At 34.7% G+C, this 19,572-nt stretch overlaps 1 protein-coding gene across 1 annotated transcript in view; it reads left to right on the top strand.

Annotated features, from left to right (window-relative positions):
- Positions 1 to 4,367: 4,367 nt before the first annotated feature.
- The window catches only part of SMURF2 (SMAD specific E3 ubiquitin protein ligase 2), a gene marked incomplete at its 5' end in the record, with an annotated part of 46,755 nt that continues 31,550 nt past the window's right edge, over positions 4,368 to 19,572 (top strand). The window contains 4 exons of the mRNA XM_008576904.1: positions 4,368 to 4,413; positions 9,649 to 9,757; positions 13,590 to 13,723; positions 16,475 to 16,540. Coding sequence (XP_008575126.1) covers positions 4,368 to 4,413; positions 9,649 to 9,757; positions 13,590 to 13,723; positions 16,475 to 16,540 — 355 coding nt within the window. The remainder of the gene's footprint in view (positions 4,414 to 9,648; positions 9,758 to 13,589; positions 13,724 to 16,474; positions 16,541 to 19,572) is intronic.

Genomic DNA, 19,572 nt, shown 5'->3' with positions numbered 1-19,572 from the left:
TTAGCAACATGTTGTCATTTTTTAAAAGAAAGTTTGTTAAACATGACCTGATAAGTATGTTTTAAATGAAATTATAGAAATAAGATTTCATAAGTCAAAATCTTGATGATATGAGGATTGGTAATTTATCTGTTATATAGAATAAAAAGCACTCTTTTCAATGAAATTATTTTAGGTTATTTTGGAGTCTGTTTCATTCATTCAACAAATAATTTATTGAGTGCCCATCAAATGGGAGATGTAATGTGTACTTAGTGCCGGGGATGTAAAGAGATAAGGCGGACATGATTCGTGCTGCATGGAGTTTACCACCTCCATAGTTATAAGCAACATTCTAAACTTAAACACTTATAATAAAGTGTGATAAGTGCCTGTGATACGTATGGGCTTCTGTGAAAATACAAGTGTGTGTGTATAGGGGAGGGTTGAGAGAAACATGTTTTAAAAGGCTTCCCTTTTCCTTTTCAGACCTAAAAGATGAGTAGATGAAGAAGCCTGAGAAGAGTATTTCAGGCATAGGGAATAGCAGTTGAGGGCTGTGGGTGAGAGTGGAGTACATTTGAGAGAGTGAAAGTTTAGTAGGGCTGGATCTTAGACATGGGGGGATGGGGAGGAGCTGTGGTGATGGAAGATGAGATCAGAAAGGTAAGCAGGAGGCAGGGCTCAAAGGGCATTGAAGCAAATATAAATTTAGGCCAGAAGACCTTGGTGGTGGGAGTAAGAAAAATGGGTGGAAGAACTTAATCAGATTTTTAGAAAGATCACTTTGGGGCTGGTTAGCTCAATTGGTTAGAGTGCAGTGTTATAACACGAAGGTCAAAGGTTCAGATCTCATACCGGCTAACCACCAGAAAAAGAGAACACTTTGGATCCAGTGTGGAGAACTGAAAGGGGGTGAGGCTTGAGGCAGGGGACTGGTTGGGAGGCTCTTGTAATTTCCTAGATGTAGGTGGCCTGTTCTAAGGTGGTGGCACTGGTAATAGAGAGAAGTGGACAGATGAGGGATATTTCAGAGAGAGAACTGATGAGAATTGGTAATTGCCAGGAGGTGGGGAGGGGGAGGGATAATGGAGGTTGCTATGGAGGCTTCTGACTTGGAAAGTGGAGTGGAAAGCAAGCCTATTCATCAAAAGAAAGTAAAGTGGAGGAGGAGCAGGTTTGGAGGGAGAAGAGATATGGAGATTTTATTTGGGAGGACATATTTAGTTTTGTGGGCCTGGAGGTCAGGAGAGAGCAAAGGGTTGGATTTTATAGATTTAGGTGTCATCAAAACCATAGAGTAAATGGTAAAGACCAGGGAGAATATATTGAAAAGTGGCCCTTCAAATTTATTTTTCAGGAGGGAAAAAGAGTTTTGTTAATCTGTTGAACTATAAACTTTCTCCCAGGAAAAATCTGGGTTCTCTCCCTAGAAAAATACACATACGTATAACAGTTTACATATAATTCCAAGGTTTACAAAACGGGGCATCTGTGACCTTCATGTTATAGAGTAAAAGAGGACCTAGGGCAAAACCCTGAAGAACATCAACTTTTATGGATGGAGCATTAGGAAGAAGATCTGGCCAAAAAAAAAAAGACTTGGAATGAGTTTTATGCCCTGTGTAAAACCAGCTGAATGTAGTGTTGAAAGGAAACAAAAGGAGAAAGGAGTTTCAAAAGGGGGAGTAGTCAATAGTGACAAATGCCTCTAGGGGTCAAGTGCAGTAAGGAATGAAAAGTGTTCATTGGATGGATTTAGTAATTAAATCCCCAGAGTTTTGGAGAATAAGTTTAGGGGCAATGGTGAGGGAGGGAGTCAAATTGCAGTGGGCTGAAGCATTCATGAGAGGTAAAGAAGTGGAGTCAGAAGTTTCATTATGAAAGAAAAGAGGTAGATGGAGGCTTGGGTAAGACTTGAGCATGTTTAGATACTGATGAAGTGGTCAGAAGAGGAGACAAGATAGAGGAGATATGTGTGATGATACTCAAGGTCCCTGAGAATGTGGTAGGTTGGATAGGAGATTCAGAGCATGGGTAGAAGGATAGTTTTAGACAGGAGAGTGGACATTGAAAGTGGAAGGAAGAAGAGTATGAAAACAGTAAGTTTGTAGGTTTGGTGACAAGAAGTTGGAGGAATTCTCATATTTTCTATTTCTCTAAAGTCATATGTAAAATCGTTTCACTTCTTGAATCATCAGATGGTGGTTTAAAAAAGTAATTATTATCTCATTAATACTGAAGATTATAATTTAGATTTGTGTGTGTGTTGTATTTGTATTATTGTGAGTATTCTGTTCAATTTATATGATGGTAAAAGATTGGGGAGGAATTTCAAATACAGTTTGTGATTTGGTTTTCTTAGTTATGGCCCCTAGTTTTCATGATTGAGTTTTTATGTTTTTAAAAACAAAACTGTTTCAAAGATATGGCCTAAGGGACTGGCTAGTAAATCAGTATCTCATGCTTACTTAATTTTATTCATTTACTGGTGACGTCTGTCTTCAAAAGGATTTTTATTGAAATTTTAAAATGATTAGTTATACTTATTTAGGCTTATTCCTGTTTAAGTTAAATGAACTTTTATACACTAAGCTTCCAATAACTAATTAATTGAACAGATCATTTAAACTGTGAGTAAAAGTGGGTAGAAATTAACCAAAACATTGCATTCAGATATTTTATAAATTAAATTATAAATATATATGAAAATTGTCATTTTCTCTTTACTTGTATCAAATTTGAATTAAAGAGGGTTAAATTTATGATCCTGTATAAGCAATCTTTTTTTTTGTCTTTTTCCGTGTCCGGCAACGGATCGCAACCCTCAGTGTCGCCCCCGTACCAGACCGGGACCGCCAACGGGATCGCAGCCCTCGGTGTTGCTCCCGCACCTCGCTCAGCCAGTGAGCGGGAACCGGTCTGTATGGTCTGTATGTGGGATCCGAACCCTCGGCGGGAGCGCCGCTGCGCTTCCCAAGCGGCGCACTATATCAGTGCGCCACCTGGCCGGCCCTGTATAAGCAATCTTTAAATTGACATATTATTCACATACTTTAAAAGTTATCCTTTAAAATGTGCAATTCAGGGCTGGCTGGTTAGCTCACTTAGTTAGAGCATGGTGTTGGTAACACCAGGTGTAAAGTAAGGCAAATCATAACTAAAGCAAAAATGTTTCATTATTTTAGTTATACTAAGTTTCCATTTATATTGTCAGAGTTAGGGCTCAGACCCTCCAAACCCATTGCACAGACTGGGTCCCCAGACCCTTCACATGCAGGTCCATGCTAGGTAATTGGGAAAGATTCCAGGAGTTGGCAGATGACATGAGCTCAGTCCTCAGCTTCCTCAGCGGCAGCAGCTTACAGGTCTGGTAGCTTACAGGTCCAGCAGTGGCAGTGGCCTTGCAGAGGGTCCCCGGGGCACTAGCAGCAGCAGCAGCCGCCTCCAGCAGCAGTAGTGGCCTCCCCATGCCCCCCCATGGGAGGGGACATCCTGGGAATGGGAGGCGCTGTAGACCAGAGCCACTCATCCTTATACTTAAGTCCATAACCCAGGAAACGTGGGTGCACATGCGCCGTTACACTAGACGATAACCAAGAACACCTGAGCACATAATGCCTGTTTACATCAAATGCTCGCAAGATTCTGAACATCTTAGGGGCCCTGACTATTTTTCCTATATTTTCCCAACACCAAGGTTAAGGGTTTGATCCCCATACTGGCCAGCTGCCAAAAATAAAAACAATTCAGTGGCTTTTAGTTTATTCACAACGCTGTGCATTCATCCATGTAAGTAATAATTTAATGTAAGGTAACTCATAAAATGTGGATTTGGGATGTATAGCTTTAATACATTAACTTTTAATTTTTAAGAAATATAGTAGATCTTGTCATCTAGCTGATGATTGAGGGGAAAGTAATTTATCTCTTCTGTCAAGTTTCTGGGACATTTAGATGGAGAACAGAACGTTATTTTTAAAAGTCTCATCTATATCAGGAAAGCTTTAATTTATCTTGTTTATGATCAACTTCAGTATAAAATATTTCATCCTTAAAATAGATATGACAGCCTGAATTTACTTATTTCGTCCTTAGAATTATTTTTCTCATTGCCACTGAGTTTCTCTGAGAATAGATCTTGATGGAAAATAGGAAGTGGGTCCTTATTAGAATATCAGATTTATAAGCTGTTAGTGGTGATCATTGTTAAAGTTTCAACCACTGGTTCAGCTGTCTTTTGTTTTCTACTCTTTAATGAAAACTTGTGATCATATTTCATACCTTGCTGTAGTTAGGATTTAATAATTCACTGCTGTTTTCAGTGTTTTAAAATGAAATAATACAGTCTTACCATTTTATTTAAATTGTTCCCATTTGTTGTTTCCTTTACAGTACTCTGTGCAAAAAACTTGGTGAAAAAGGATTTTTTCCGTAAGTAGATTAATTTTAAATTTAAATCTTGTATTTTATTTATAGGTTTTTTTTGGATAGCATTTTCAGAATTGTCTGGTTTAGGAATTTCTCTATTCAGAAATATACTCAGTGTTATTTTATGAATGCTTTGATTCAGAGCCATTTGGCATCACCTTTTTTTTTTTTAGAGGATTTTTGTGCTTTTAGCCTTAGCTCCTTTTGCTTTATCCACCCCTCCCACATATTTATGTAAGTGTGTGTATGCAGGTGTATAAATACAGACATGTAACATATGTTAAATGTCTGCATGTTACTAAATTTCTAGAAAAGGTTTAAGAGATTATTTTGTAAACACTTTCTTTTTAACATTTTATGGGAAATTTTACCCAGGTATTCAGGATTCATTGGAAGAGTCGTTGAGCCTGCTTGAAATTTCCAGAGTGTAGGAAAGAAATCTCTGCCACATTTGATCATAGATGCCCTTATGTCTCAGACTACAAAGCAGAAGTTTGATTCCCATATTTGCAGTCTATTTACCAATCTGTTGTGAAAATTTTTGTGGCTTTAGTTAGGATTAGGTTTTGTGAGAAAGGATTGTGAAGTACCCCTCACCCATGTTAAAAAATGTTTATCCTAGTTGTCTGGTTAGCTCAGTTAGAGAGCAGTCCTGATAAACCACCAAAGTCTGGGGTTGCTATACAGGCCAGCAAAAAAAAAAAATTTATTTTTACCCTGTAATATACTTTAAAATACCTTTAAATTATTGAGTAAAAAATGATATAATTTTTAGTTAAAAAATACTTTTAGCTAACAAAGTTTTATATGTAAAATATTTGAAGTTAGAGAAGATTCATTCAATTCATTTTAAATCCGAGTACTTAAATTCCAGCCAGCAAAACAGGCTATGTGTGCTGTCTAATTTAATATGACATTAGATAGTTTTCAGGGATTTGATTAAAGGGAATAATAAGCCCTTGATATATTTTTAAATTATACTTAATTCATTCCACTTGAAATCTTATTTCCAGTCTTCCTAGAGTAGAACCTGACTTAAAGTTTATGAAATAATATAGTCTTATAAAGCTAGATAGTTGTACATTTTTATGAGATCTTTATATTTATATGGGAAAGCAGTTAAATAGGATAATTTGGAACATAGTAAGGAAGAAAATTATAAGTAATCTTCAATTTATGTACTGCGTGCCTTCCATCCTACAGCATGTCACAGTAGGAGAGCCCAGTGGCCACAGAACTCCCCATCTCTCCCTCCTGCTGCCAATTGTTCTCTCTCTCAGGCTGCTGCTCAACTCCTAACCAAGGTGTACTTTTTTTTTTTAGTCTTCCTTGAGGTTGATCTGAGGTACGATTTTTCCTAGTGAGACTGCAAGGTGGCAAATAGGATCAGATAGTCTGGTGACAAGGAGAAAAGGGAGAAGATCACTCTTACAGCTGCTTTTGAAATACCCTCTAAGATATCTGCTCAGGTTTTGAAGATAAAATCTTCAGTTTTGTCTCCCAGCCTTCCTTTTCAAATTCTTTTCCTTTCTTCAACTCCCAAGACAGCTTCTGGCTTGTAAAGTATCTAGGTATTCTTGGGCTGGCTGGTTAGCTCACTGGGTTAGAACATAGCCTCATAACACAAAGGACAAGGGTTTGGTTCCACATACTGGCCAGCCATCCCCCAAATAAATAAATGAAATAAAATATCTAGATGTTCTCAGAGTTTTCCTAGGAAATCTAGAGGAATCTTACTTTAATTCTTTGTAAACCTCTGAAAGCCAAGCATTATCCCTTATGTGATCTTTATCTGTCCTTAACTTATAGGTGAAAGAACAAAGGAAATATTTTCCCTTTTTCGTTGGTGTAGGCAGTAGAAATTGATTAAAAAAAAAAAATTTTAAGAGTGTGAGCTTGCTTTAGAGGTAAGATTAGGGGGAACTTCGTGATTATCTTTAAAACTCAGAATGGGAGATACTTAATGGCCTGAGAAGGGAAACAGGAAAGCCAGTCCTTAGGCCTTCAGAAGGGAACTAGCCAGGGATGGAAGTACCTTCCAGGTTCACACTGGCCAAGGCCCCAAATGCTTGCTGTGGTAGATTTAAGTGTGTATTTAGGGATATTTTTGACCTGTCTATAAGTTGAGGGTTGCCCACATTAATTTCAGAGGAAAATAATAGTTCCTAAATTCTTAAATTAAGCGTGTGTTTATAGATCAGAGTGTAGTTTTCATTAATAGTAAAACACAGTCAGGGTTTTGATTGTGATTCGGTCTAAATTGTGTCGAATGAGAACACTAAATTTTAATATGGAGCATGACTATAGGGTGATGAAATAGATACACGTGTTTTTCACTACATGAAATAATCCACTGCTGTGTGTTGTCTTTTATAGAGAAATTTGTATGTGGGGTAATACTGTTTATTCCAGGGCACTACCCTGTTGAGAAAAGTTTTATTAACTCATATTTGGGAATGGTTTTCAAGCTTGTTAGCTTTTAAAAATAAGTTATTTCCCTCTTTCCCCAAAACTTTAGCAGGAAAATTTTCAAATATAAAGCATTAGATAAAAGAATTTTACAACGAACAGCTACCATCTGGATTCTACCATTAATTTTATCATATATCTATCCATTATCTAAGTTTTTTTTAAAGAATATTATCACTATTATCAGATTTTTTTCTCTCTTTTACGCAGCGTTAAAAAAAAAAAAGATTTTGTGTGTAAGATATGTATTAAGGTGTTTTTTAGGAGCCAAATCAAAGTCACTCAGAACTGAGATGGGTTGGTTATATATTTTATATATTTTATATAACTATATATATTTTTTCAACCAATATATATATATTTTATATATATAAATTTTTTTTTCCTTTTAGCCCAATCAAAAATAAAGCTTTGTTTTCTTTGGAAAGTAACTCACTTTTAAGTTGAAATTTTTGTTTCATTGTTATTTGTAGCTCATCAAGTGCCTTTGTGTAGTAAGGAGGTTCTTGAGCTTTAGCCATTTTATATGACTCAGAAATGATGGGGAGAAGTGAGAAATTTTAAAAAAGAGAAGATACTTTAGCCACTTTATATTTACAACTAGAAGTCTCACTAACTTCAGAAAATTTAATAGCTTTTGACCACATTAGAGTAACGTGGCTCTCAAGTTAAATTTTTGTAGAATAACATAATCAAGTTAGGTTGAAACCTAGATATTTTTTAAATTATACAGCTTGTATTTTGGTTTGTTTTATTGTTTAACAGAAACAAAACATAGGCTGGGATTCAGACTTTCCTACTTAATTAAGGATATGGAAGCCACATCTAGTTAGTGTGGAAAAATTTATTTTTCTTAGTCCTTAATTCTTCAACTAGTTAAATAACACCCAAAGGGAGAGCTAGAAATATGATTTTTATTTTTTTCTAACAAACATACATTTATATGTTTATTTATTTAGATAGTAGAATCAAAAGAACAAGATAGAATGGATTCTTCCCAGGAGAAGAAGGTAGAGATAAAAATACTCTTTCGTTAAACACATTTACAAACAGTTAGATGTAATTGAAATAATACAATAGCACTAAACTTCAAGAACAATATAGTTAAATAGATTTGATACCCTAACTTACCAAGTTTTGTTAAAACCTAACACTTAAAAAATTTGTTCTTCCCTTATTTATTTGATCGTGACAGATCACAGAATCACAGAATTGGAGAAATTGATAGGTGATTTCTGTTTGTTCTCGAATCTTGGCAAACTAGTGTCTTGACTTAAAAAAAAATTAGCATAGACATCAAGATGCAAAGTTTCTCCAGTCATCAGCACTCGCCAACATTTTGTTCTAGTACTTTCACCTGTCCACAGGAAATCTACTCTATCCCAGTATGTCTAATATCTAAATTGTCGTTTTTGTCTCTTTAGGGTTTTTAGTTCCACTTTCTTCTCCTAACTTTATTTTGTCAAAAGGACCACTATTTTCATTATTGCTTTGAGCTGAAAACTGTAGTGTCATCTTTGATACTATTTTCTTATTAATTCATATTAGATCTTTCAGAGTAGCTCTCTTAACTGTCATTTCCTTTCCTTTTTCATGTAACATCCCTATTTGTCCTGTTGGATTATTACAACAGCTTTACAGGTGGTCTCTGTGCCTTTAGTGTTTCCTTCTCTTAGTCTACCCTGAATATCACTGATAGAAAAATATGACTGTATTTACAGCCATGCTCAAGAATCTATACTGGTTCCCTGTTATCTGTCTCAATCATTCCAAGCCCTATTTTCTCTGACTTTTAAGCCTCTCTTGCTGGATCAGTCTTATCTCTCCAACTGTATTTACTTTTATACCTTAGCACAAATGCTTTGGTAAGACTCACCAAAGCCCTTCAAATGTTGTCATACTCTCCTTGGTGCTCTTCCTATTGCTAGGAAAGTCTTCCTTTTCCTATTTGCCCTTTGAAGCCCAGATTAGTCTCCCCGCCAACAAAAAGCCCTTTCTTCATTGTTCAAATTCACACTGTTCTCCTGTTTTTCAGAGCTCTTATTTGTACTCACTATTGAAGTGCATAGTAAATGAGGGGTATAATATAGCATAGTGATTAAGAGCATGAAGTCGAGAGCCAGACTGCATGGGCGTGGCGTTAGGATCTAAACTGTAGAGCCTGGCTCTGCCCCTTATTACTGTGTACAGCCAAGCACTTGTTTATTCTCAGGTTTTTGTTTTGTTTTGTCATGTATGTTATTTTTATCTCCCCAGTTAGATAGTAAGCTCTTTTATGGCAGAGTATTACTTTCTTCTGTTTCAGTCTCTCATCATTCATGGTAGTTATGTTGGTTAGTTTGATTTCTCTGTAGCTCATGTTCCTGTGTGAAAATCTCTAATAAGCTCTTTCTTTAAATGAGTTACTAGGGAGACATTTGGAAAGACAGAGCCACAAATGTTTTAAGAATTCACTTTCCTGGGGTCAAAGGGCTGGTAGCAATTCATAAAAATTTCCACATTGTGAGGTAACCTCTAGACTTTGGTAGTTTAAACTGAGAATGTTTTGAGACAGGAACAAGAAGAAAATATAGTTTTGGTATTTAATGTAGGAGTGCTTTAATCTTTGTTTTAAAATGGACCACTTTTCATTTGTAGCTAAATATTAAACTTTAAAAAGAAAGAATAGAATAATCTTTTGTAGCAAATGGTAATCTTTATATAATCTTCTATATTACATGTCAAAATATTCTTTAATTAAAAAAAAAAATCTCTCCCTTTTTTCCACAGGGCTTCCTGATCCATTTGCTAAGGTGGTGGTTGATGGATCTGGGCAATGCCATTCTACAGATACTGTGAAGAATACACTTGATCCAAAGTGGAATCAGCATTACGACCTGTAGGTTTAAATGATTAATTTGAAACGAAATATAGAATTATTATTATTTGATATAGTCTTTGAAAAGAATCACGGAAAATGATTTAAGTTTGATCTGTCGTATAATTTGGTCTTGACAGTAGAGGTGCAAAACCCAGTGGGAAGGTGCTTTGGCTTATTGATAGCTGCTTTTGAAAGATGAAGTACCCCTAATAAGCCTATGAAGAACAAAATGAAACTGGCTCACAGTATACAGCAGTCTTCCCCTTTTTTCTATTAAATAAAGGTATTAATTCATTTTAGGCTAATTATAGGTATAAAACCAGAAATCAGAATCAGGGTGCATTTATAGGCATTCTTTTTGTTTCTGTGTGAATGGTTTCTTAATTTTAAGTTCTATTTTAATCATAGTAGTATTTGCATGTTTTAAAAAAGGCAAATGATTCTATAAGACTTTTAATGGAAAATAGCAGTTTTTCGCCCCATTCTCATTCCTGATTTTCATTCTTAAGGTAACTGCTTTAATAACTTTGGCTGTTTATTCTAGTGTTTTCTTCTGTCCTAGATAGCTTGTTTATTTTATAGCATCTCAATTTTTTTGTTTTTGTTTTAAGTATTTCTACATTTCCTACTTTAGAAGATGATTCAGCTTTTAAAACTAATTTCTCATGCCCATCCCACGACACTTCCTTTCTCCTAGACCTCCAAAATAATTATATGAACCTTTTTGGTTAAATTATTGTTCTGTGTTTACATTATTGTGATTATGTAAATATTCATATGTGGGTCACATGGTATACAAGAATTACATTTCCTTTCTTGACAACTCTTTTTCCTGAAGCTAATAACTATCTTTGCCATTTGTTTAGTTTTCTATTCTATTTCATTACTTAACTACGGAACTCTCCTAGAGAACTAAACATTTCCTCTCCATGTCACATCAGGTATTACATTGGCTTTGTTTTTTTCTTGGAGATATCCCTCTTGGAGCCTCTGTCCTCTTACTCCAGTCTGGTCTGGTGGTTCTCTAAAACCTGCTCCACATTTGTCCTGGGATTTGCCTTTATCATTATGTTGGGAATTTCCTTTGTGTTTTCTAGGTCCAGTGACTACCTGTTTTGTTTGTTTGGTTACTCTCCTGTTTTGGTGAAGTCTGTCTTTCATTGTCATTTTGAGAAAGAGTACAGAGATGGGAAAAATTTTTTAGAGATATTATCTGAAAATATATTTTGTCTTCTTAGTTGATAGTTTGAGTATAGATTCCTAAGTGAGATATCACTTTCCCTCCAAATTTTTAATACATTTCTCTGTTATCTTCTAGATCTAGACCTGCACTGTCCAAGAGAAATACAATGTGAGCCACAATTGGGAGTTCATTTGTAATTTAAAATTTTCTAGGAGCCATATTTAAAAAACTAGGTCAAGGGTTCGGTACCCCATGCTGGCCAGCTGCCCCTTCCTCCCTGCGCCCAAAATAGTAAAAAGAAACAAAAGAAATTAGCATGATAATATATTTTATTTGATTCAGTATATCTAAAATATTCTCATTTCAACATGTAATCAACATGAAATATTGAGCTAGTTTATCATAAATGTGTGTATTTATTTACTAAGTCTTTGAACTCAGGGGTTTATTTTGCCCTTACAGCTCACCTCAGTTTGCAGTAGCCACATTTCAAGTACTTGATAGTCGATGTAGCTGGTGGCTACCATTTTGGACAGTGCAGATTTAGAGTATTGCTGCTGGCATCCTGATTTTGGTCTTTCATGATTGTTGTTTTCCACTGAAAGATTTCAGGGTGTTTTTTTTATTCCTCTGTTACCAATACTTGTTATTTTCCTTTTAAAAAAATTATAACCATGCTAGTGTGTATGAAGTGGTACCTCATTGTGGTTTTGATTTGCATTCCCTTAATGAGTAAGGAGGAATATTTTCTTATGTGCTTGTTAGATTTTATTTTGCAGTTAATATTAGCTGGCTACCCAGGGATTTCTCTCGTTTGTTTCCAAATGCTGTGTTGGAGGGAAATACTTTGGGTCATTTTGCAAAACCCTTGCCTTTAATTGGCTAAATCTACAAACAAAAGTCTAGTTCAGTTTTAGCCAAAAATCCTGAATGTATATATCGTATTTTTGTCTATGTTGGAATATTGTATCCTCCAATAAAGATGTCCCTCACAATTGAACATCCTTGCAACTTCTTTATAAATCATGTGTATGTTAGTGAGGTTGAAGTTTTAATAGAACCTAGTAAAGCCCTCTCTTTAATTTTCAATTATAAAAGTCTTCATTTTTCCTTTTATGTTGCCATGTGTGTTATATTACATGAGGTTTCCTTAAAGTGAGAGCATATACTTCTCTAGGTATAAGAATGATAATATTGCTGATTAATTTCTGGCCAAGGAATATTTAGACAGAATGTTTGTGATATGTACACTTAAATAACAAAGTATTATTCATAATTTTTAGTAATTCAGAGTTAGACTATCTTCCAGAAGGTCCATAATTAGCAAATGTTTGTTATAGTTTAGTGGTGAGCTTACCAACCTTTTTATATCATGTACACATAAAAAATATCATGGCACACTGCACTAAACAGATGAAGTTGGAAGTTGCTTAAGCCAGTGGTGGCTGCCCTGAGGCCTAAAGGAATAAATATTTCAGCATACCTTTAAATGAGGTTAACTAGCTGGGAAACTGGTTTAATGTGATTTTTTTTTTTTAAATGTTTGGGGTTATTTAGCTGTTTAATACTTGATTCTGGTTCTGTAATTTTGACATAGCATGCAATAGATACATGCCAAGATATATCTGGTAGGTGTATTTGAAATTAGGTGCATACATACTGAATGATATTTTTGTCCAGATGTTTTCATTTACAGAGACCAAATTCAAATTGGCTTAATTTTAAAAAACGGAATGTATTGACTTATATAATTAAAAGCCCAGGGGTAGGCATGCTTTAGGCATAGCTGGATCTAGGTGTTCAAGTGTGCCTTCCATGTTCCTTATTTAAAAGTTTTTGTCCTCAGTGAAGTGATTTGGGCTTTTTTATATACTAGGTGAATTTTTTCAATATTGCTGCTTTACTGAATGATACATTTAAGATCAAGGTTGCTGGACCAAAAATTTGACCTCTTGGAGACATTGAAATAGAGTTAGGGTTCTTTTGATATAATTATGTTGTTATATTTTTACATGAGTTGATGCCATGTTAACAATTGGCTGTGTTATAGCTTTTACATACCTGCAGGTATATGTACAGACAAGTACAGTAACGCTTTTCCCTGCTCTGCTTGTCTGCAGGCAGTGAAGTGAAATCTGCAAGAGTCCTGCTCGCTCAAGGCCTGCATACAGGAAAGAAGCAGGTGAAAAGCGTTACAAACACCTCTTTTGTTCTACAGCATTTTAAAATATAACAGGTAGGTCAGATTTTTGGTCTGTCAGCCTTGACAATGCCCCTTGAAAATGAATAAGCCTATTCTGAGGTAGTAGGTCATGTCATTGAAATGTATTTAAAATGTGACTTTAGGATTTTTATTCTTAGAAGTAATTGTTATAAACTCCCTTAGTGTAGTTAGACACTAGCTACTAAAATAGCTTTTTTGCTAGCATCGATGTTGCCTAGCCTGAGTAGCAGATGTGATAAAAAATTCTTTCTAGATTTTACTCTTTAAGATTTTAAGAAATTTAAATTCAATCCTGTGGATTTATTGAACTCAAAAGATATTTTGCATGATCTTCCTATGCTCAAAACATATTTGTGACTTTAGAATATAAAAAGAACAACAGAAAAATTTTACACTAACTACCTAGAACTACCAAGTTACTCATGCAGGATTTTGTTTTTTAGGTATATTGGAAAGTCTGATTCAGTTACGATCAGTGTATGGAATCACAAGAAGATCCATAAAAAACAAGGTGCTGGATTTCTTGGTTGTGTTCGTCTTCTTTCCAATGCCATTAACCGCCTCAAAGACACTGGCTGTGAGTAGATAGTAGTGCTTTTTCCAAAAAAAAAAAAAACAAACAAAAAACTACATCTATATATAGATATATAAAAGGGGTCCAAGAACTTAACTTCCTATGTGAAACTGAAACATTGGTAAGAATTCTGGTTTAAAGTTGTTTTGTGGACTTTAAAAAAAAACAACACTGTAAGTATGTGAAACCTAGAGCTGAATCAGAGTTGATGCTTAGCTTCCAGTGAATTTTTAAGTTTTAAGAAATGGGGCTGGCTGGTTACCTCAGTTGGTTATAGCATGGTGTTATAACACCAAAGTCAAGAGTTTGGATCCCAGTACTGGCCAGCCACCAAAAAGAAAGAAAAGAAATGATATGCCTTTGTTAATGCCCTTCTCTGGTTTTGGTGGATTTGTGCAAAGTGGTGAGTTTTTATATGGGTAATTTGACTGTTTAAGGGGAATTATTAGTGGATAAAAAATGATATGATATCTAAAACTGCTGTGACAAAATTAAAAGGTAAGACATTATTTTGAGTGTAAGACAGCTATATTATTTAACTATAGCTCAGTTTATTACCAACTTGGGCATTTAGAAGATTAGACCAAGATCAAGATATTAGAAATGATTTCCATAATTGATCAACAAGTTGACTTAGCACATATATAATTCATGTAACCAGGTGACAAAGAGTCTTTTGGGGGATCTTTTCACTGGGACATAGATGGAAATATCTTTTTCAAAAGGTTGGTTTCTTTTTTTCCTACAGAATTCCTTTTTATACAGTGTAAAAAATATTGTTAGCAATTGTCATGAGATTTTAGCCCAGACGCCTATGCCAAACAAACTCACAAAATCTAGCTGAGGAATTTGATAAACAAAAACCAAAAAATTTAGCATTGAATGTTAGCTATATTAAGAAATGATCTCTTTTAATATAGTGTGATACGATAGCCCAGATATATAAATATTGACCTGTTAAAAAGAAAAATAGAGAAAATTGAGCTAGATGTTCTGAGTCAGGGGAACTTTTTTTTCTTTTTTGGTGGCTGGCCTATACGGGGAGTCAGAGGAATTTAAGGGCATCTGAGAAATTCTTATATTTCTGGGTTAACAGGGTGACCAACAGGAGAGAGAAGACATGGGGATTAGAAAAGGTCTGCATATGAAAATGAACTGTTTTATTACCCAGCTCAGCAGGCAAACTGAAAACGTATAGATCAAATGTCTGACATTATCCCTGGTTCAATTTACTCAACATTTATTGAAGCCTTAACTTGCCAGGTACTGTTCTAAATCCTGGCAATATAAACGTGAAAAAGGCATGGATACTGTCCTCTGAGAAGCAAGGGCAAAGGCCTACTGGAAAAGGGAGCATGCCACGTTGAAAGGCCTGAATAGGAGAAGAGGAATTGCTCTGCAAAAGTCCACTGTATAGCCAGTTTAGTAGTGTCCATTTATTTTGCAAAGGGAAAAATAACTGTAATTTTGGCTGGATAGCCAGGGCTATCGGTTTGGGACACAGATTTTTCTTTCTGATGCTTGTGATTGTTTCATTGCATTAATTTGTTTGATCTTTCTGATGTGCAGTAATTTAATTTATCAAATATTTATTGAGCACCTCATGTGATGTTCTACCAGGTTGGAGTGGAAAATACAAAGACTAAGATATGGTTTCCTTCTTTTATAAATTCACAATTATTTAAGTAGACAGATGGCATATAGCTGTAAAGGAATTCAGCTTTAAGTGCTGTACTGTAATCAAAGTAAAACCAATGTACTACGGGTGACATTGTTCCTTACTCTAACTTTGAGGGCTAAGCCAGTGTTATATATATGTGTTTTACAGGTGAGGCATCTAAGAGAATAAATGAATTGTTCCTAAATGAGTTAATAGCAGAACTGACTCAAGCCCAGATCTTACAGTTTATACTTGGCTTCTTATTAAAACTTATTTTGTGTGTGTGTCATTTAAAATGGTTAGATAAACAGGGATATTGTGTAATAATAAGAGAAACAGTACACCAATAGACATAGCAATCCTAAATGTCTGCATACAAAACAGGATTGCAAAATATGAGAAGCAAAAACTGACAGAACTGAAAGAAAAAATACAAACACAGGTACAGGTGAAGATTTCAATACTCCTCTCTCAACAACTAGTAGAACAACTGCAGAGAAAGTCAGCAAGGATATAGCAGGGGAGGGAACTTCCTAAATCATTTGGTGAAGCTAGTATTACCCCAATACCAAAACCAGGCAAAGATGAAAAGAAAAAAAAAATTTTTTTAAATGGTTAGATAAAAAAAAAATCTATGATAATTACAACCAACATTTACATGCCAGGCACTATGCTGAGAGTTTTATGTAATTAATCTGATTTAATCTTTAAAAAATATGAGGTAATATCATATATGAGAAAACCAAGACTCACACATTAAATTGCTTAAGACCAACAACTGTTAGTGGCAAGCCAAGATGCAGACTGAAGTGGTTTGAAAGCTTTGGAGAGAAAGTAACTGCATGTTGGCAACGTAATACAGCAGTGTTTCATGGTTTTTGAAATCTGAATGTATCAAAACGTATTGACGTTTATAGTAATTGTATATGTAGTGAGAGAATTTCAAGTATTTGTTTTATGTTAAAACATGATTACTTTTTAAAATAATAGGTCTGATTTTCGATGGATTGTGGAAATTTACTCTCACTCTATAGATGTTAGAATCTCTGATATCATCTAATTTTTTAATTGCTTCTTTTATTGATTTGAAATAGATCAGAGGTTGGATCTATGCAAACTTGGGCCAAATGACAACGATACAATTAGAGGACAGATAGTAGGTAAGTGTGGAATTTACATGAATTTTGGCCTCATTCAAACTGAAAGACTAAATACTTGTACCTTTTAAATCAAAGTATAATAACTGTATCTTCATTGTTTTTGCATGAATTAAATATGGGTCATGTAAAATGTTACAAACAGTGGATCTAGGATGCAGGTTAACTTAATTAATAAAAAATTAATGTAAAATAAAGCAGCTTCTAGTATTGTGAAGAACTATGTTATTGATCCTTTAGGAAGGAATTCTTTAAAAGTATTCAAATATAGTAAAGCACCGAGATAGACTTTCTAGATCTTGTTAAAATTTTCTGAAGATAATTCTGAAACTAGTTTTTGAGTAAGAGAAGAATATTCTGTTGAACTCTTTGTTTAATGCTTTGTTTAATGTTTAAACAGTTTCACGGTTTTAAAATCTGTGCTAATTGAAAAAAAATAGAATGAGCAATAGTAGTGTAACACTGATGAAAAAGGGAGAAATTGTCTTACTCATTGGGCACTTTGTAGGCTAATAGACTATCTTGAACTGACCTACAGGGAAGTGCTTGATGTGAAATTTCCTTAGACATTCCTTAAGAATTAATGGATTGAGATTTGATGAAGACGCAGAGTGTGGTAGGACACTGAGGAGGACACCTGTGAGGGTCCTTAAAGAAGAAAAATGCAATTGGAATCTTACCACTTCGTGATGGAGCAATATTTAGAATATGGTTTAGGGCCGGCCCGGTGGCGCACTGGAGAGTGCGCCGCTTGGGAGCGTGGTGGCGCTCCCGCCGAGGGTTCGGATCCCATGTGGAGACCGGTTCCCGCTCACTGGCTGAGCACAGTGCGGGCGCAACACCGAGGGTTGTGATCCCGTTGCTGGTCCCCGGTACGGGTGCGACACCGAGGGTTACGATCCCATTACCGGTCAGTAAAAAAGACAAAAAGGAAAAAAAAAAAAAGAATATGGTTTAGTTATGCACCTATCAGAGAGGTTTTAGTTGCCGAAGATACTTAAAGGAGTTCATTTTACAGGGCAATGTTTTAGATTTATAGGGGGCTGCAAGAGTAGCAACATTACAAAGCCTTACTGAGGTTATCCCAGAGAGTATTTGTATCACAGCACGATTTATAATTCCTGTCATTCTTAGATTGAGAAGGGGATTAAAAAAACCCTCAAAAATAAACTCTGGATAGATCTGAATGAGAAGGAAGAAAAAAAAAATTCTGGCATACTAGACTTTTACATATTATTGTTCTTACTGTATTTGATTTGTTATGTAGTGTTCGCCACCTAAAGTTTTGCAGTAGCAAAAGTTTTACGAGATGGAAATTTACATTTATAAAAAGTTTTTTTTTATTGGAACATAGTTGATTGTACATATCTGTAGGGAAATATACTTACTGGAGTATACTATATAAAAAAATGTTTACTTTTAAATATGCATGTGTGTAATATATACAAGGGTATTTTTAAAAGTTCAGGAAAAGATTCGTATTATCTTTTAATTCTGTTTTCCCACAAACTTTTTGAAGTACCCTTGTATTTAACTTAAAGCGCTTGTGTGAATCTGGTGTTCATAATGGGACCATTAATAAGAGAGAGGCAGGCAGAACCCAAACATGATCCTGCACTTCTGTCAATTAAAAACAGAATGAGTTCCAGTTCTTACAGAATTAGGCCTATACAAATAATTGTAAATAGATACACATAACATCTCTTTGGAAAATGGAGAAAAAGTACATTAGAATGCTAACTTAAAAAAAAAACCCTTCTAATATTTGTATATACATATATATGTGTATATTTTTCTGATTTTAATTATAGTGAAAGCCTTTTTATTTTGCTTTCTTTCACTCACCACAATCACTTTTAGTATTTGTACCCAATCTTTGTAATTAATGGTTTTTAAAGAACAAGTTATATAGATATGTCATAACTTAATCATTGAACTTTTATGTTATTTTTAGCTGCAACAGTGAAACTTGCAATCATTTTTGTATACTTTATTCTTTTTTTAGAATTGTTACCTTCAGAAAAAAATCTCCCAAATTGAGACAATTGATTTAAGCAGTATAAACCTTTTCTCTTGCATTTAAAACTGTTATTCTACTTCTTCCATCCCTTATGAATTTTTTCTTTTGTCTTTTGTTATAAAATAAAATCCAAATATAGGCAAAATACCTAAGGAACACTCATAATATATCATTGTTATCATCTTGCTGTATATCTTTCCTATATATTTTTTAAAAATGAGATTATATCATGCAAGTTTTTTCTAATATGTTTTAATCTGTCATGAACATTTTTTTTTGGTCCATGGATACATTTCTATAGCATTTTTAATGTATGGTCGTCTGTGGTGGGTGTATAATTGATTTAACCAGTTCTTTATTGTTGGATATTTAGGTAGTTTTTGATGTTTTAATTTTATGAACAGTGCTCTGATAAACATAGTGTTTATAAGATTCATTATATATATTGCTTGAATTAGGCCATTTAAAAACGCCTAAAAATTTCTTGGGTATTTTGTAATACAACAATCTGGAGATGTAAATTGAAGCCCATGAAATTCTTTAGCTTTGCACCATAATGTTATTCTAAACAATGCCAATGAGAAAATATACTCTTTCTACTGTGATTGTATTTTCAGTATGCGTATTACCTATTTTTTTCTGTATAAAAACTGATTAATATAGATATGTAGTATAGTTTTCCTATAATGTTTTGTTTACATTCACTGAGGAGGTGTATTACAATGTTCATTCTCTTCTATAAATGGCTCCATGTTGAACTTTTGATTTTTCAGAATTTTTACAAACCTATAAGATATCAGAATTTTGAGGCCCTTCCTTGAATGAAGAGTTCTTAGATGTCATATTTTATGTGGTTAACCTATTAATTCTTTTTTTTTTTTTTTTTTTTCTTTTTGTCTTTTTTCCGTGTCCGGCAACGGATCGCAACCCTCAGTGTTGCCCCCATACCGGACCGGGGACCGGCAACGGGATCGCAAGCCTCGGCGTTGCTCCCGCGCCTCGCTCAGCCAGTGAG

This window comes from Galeopterus variegatus, unplaced genomic scaffold (assembly GCF_000696425.1).
Source record: "Galeopterus variegatus unplaced genomic scaffold, G_variegatus-3.0.2 Scaffold1424, whole genome shotgun sequence".
Taxonomy (NCBI): Eukaryota; Metazoa; Chordata; class Mammalia; order Dermoptera; family Cynocephalidae; genus Galeopterus; species Galeopterus variegatus.
This window is presented reverse-complemented; position numbering and strand designations above follow the sequence as displayed.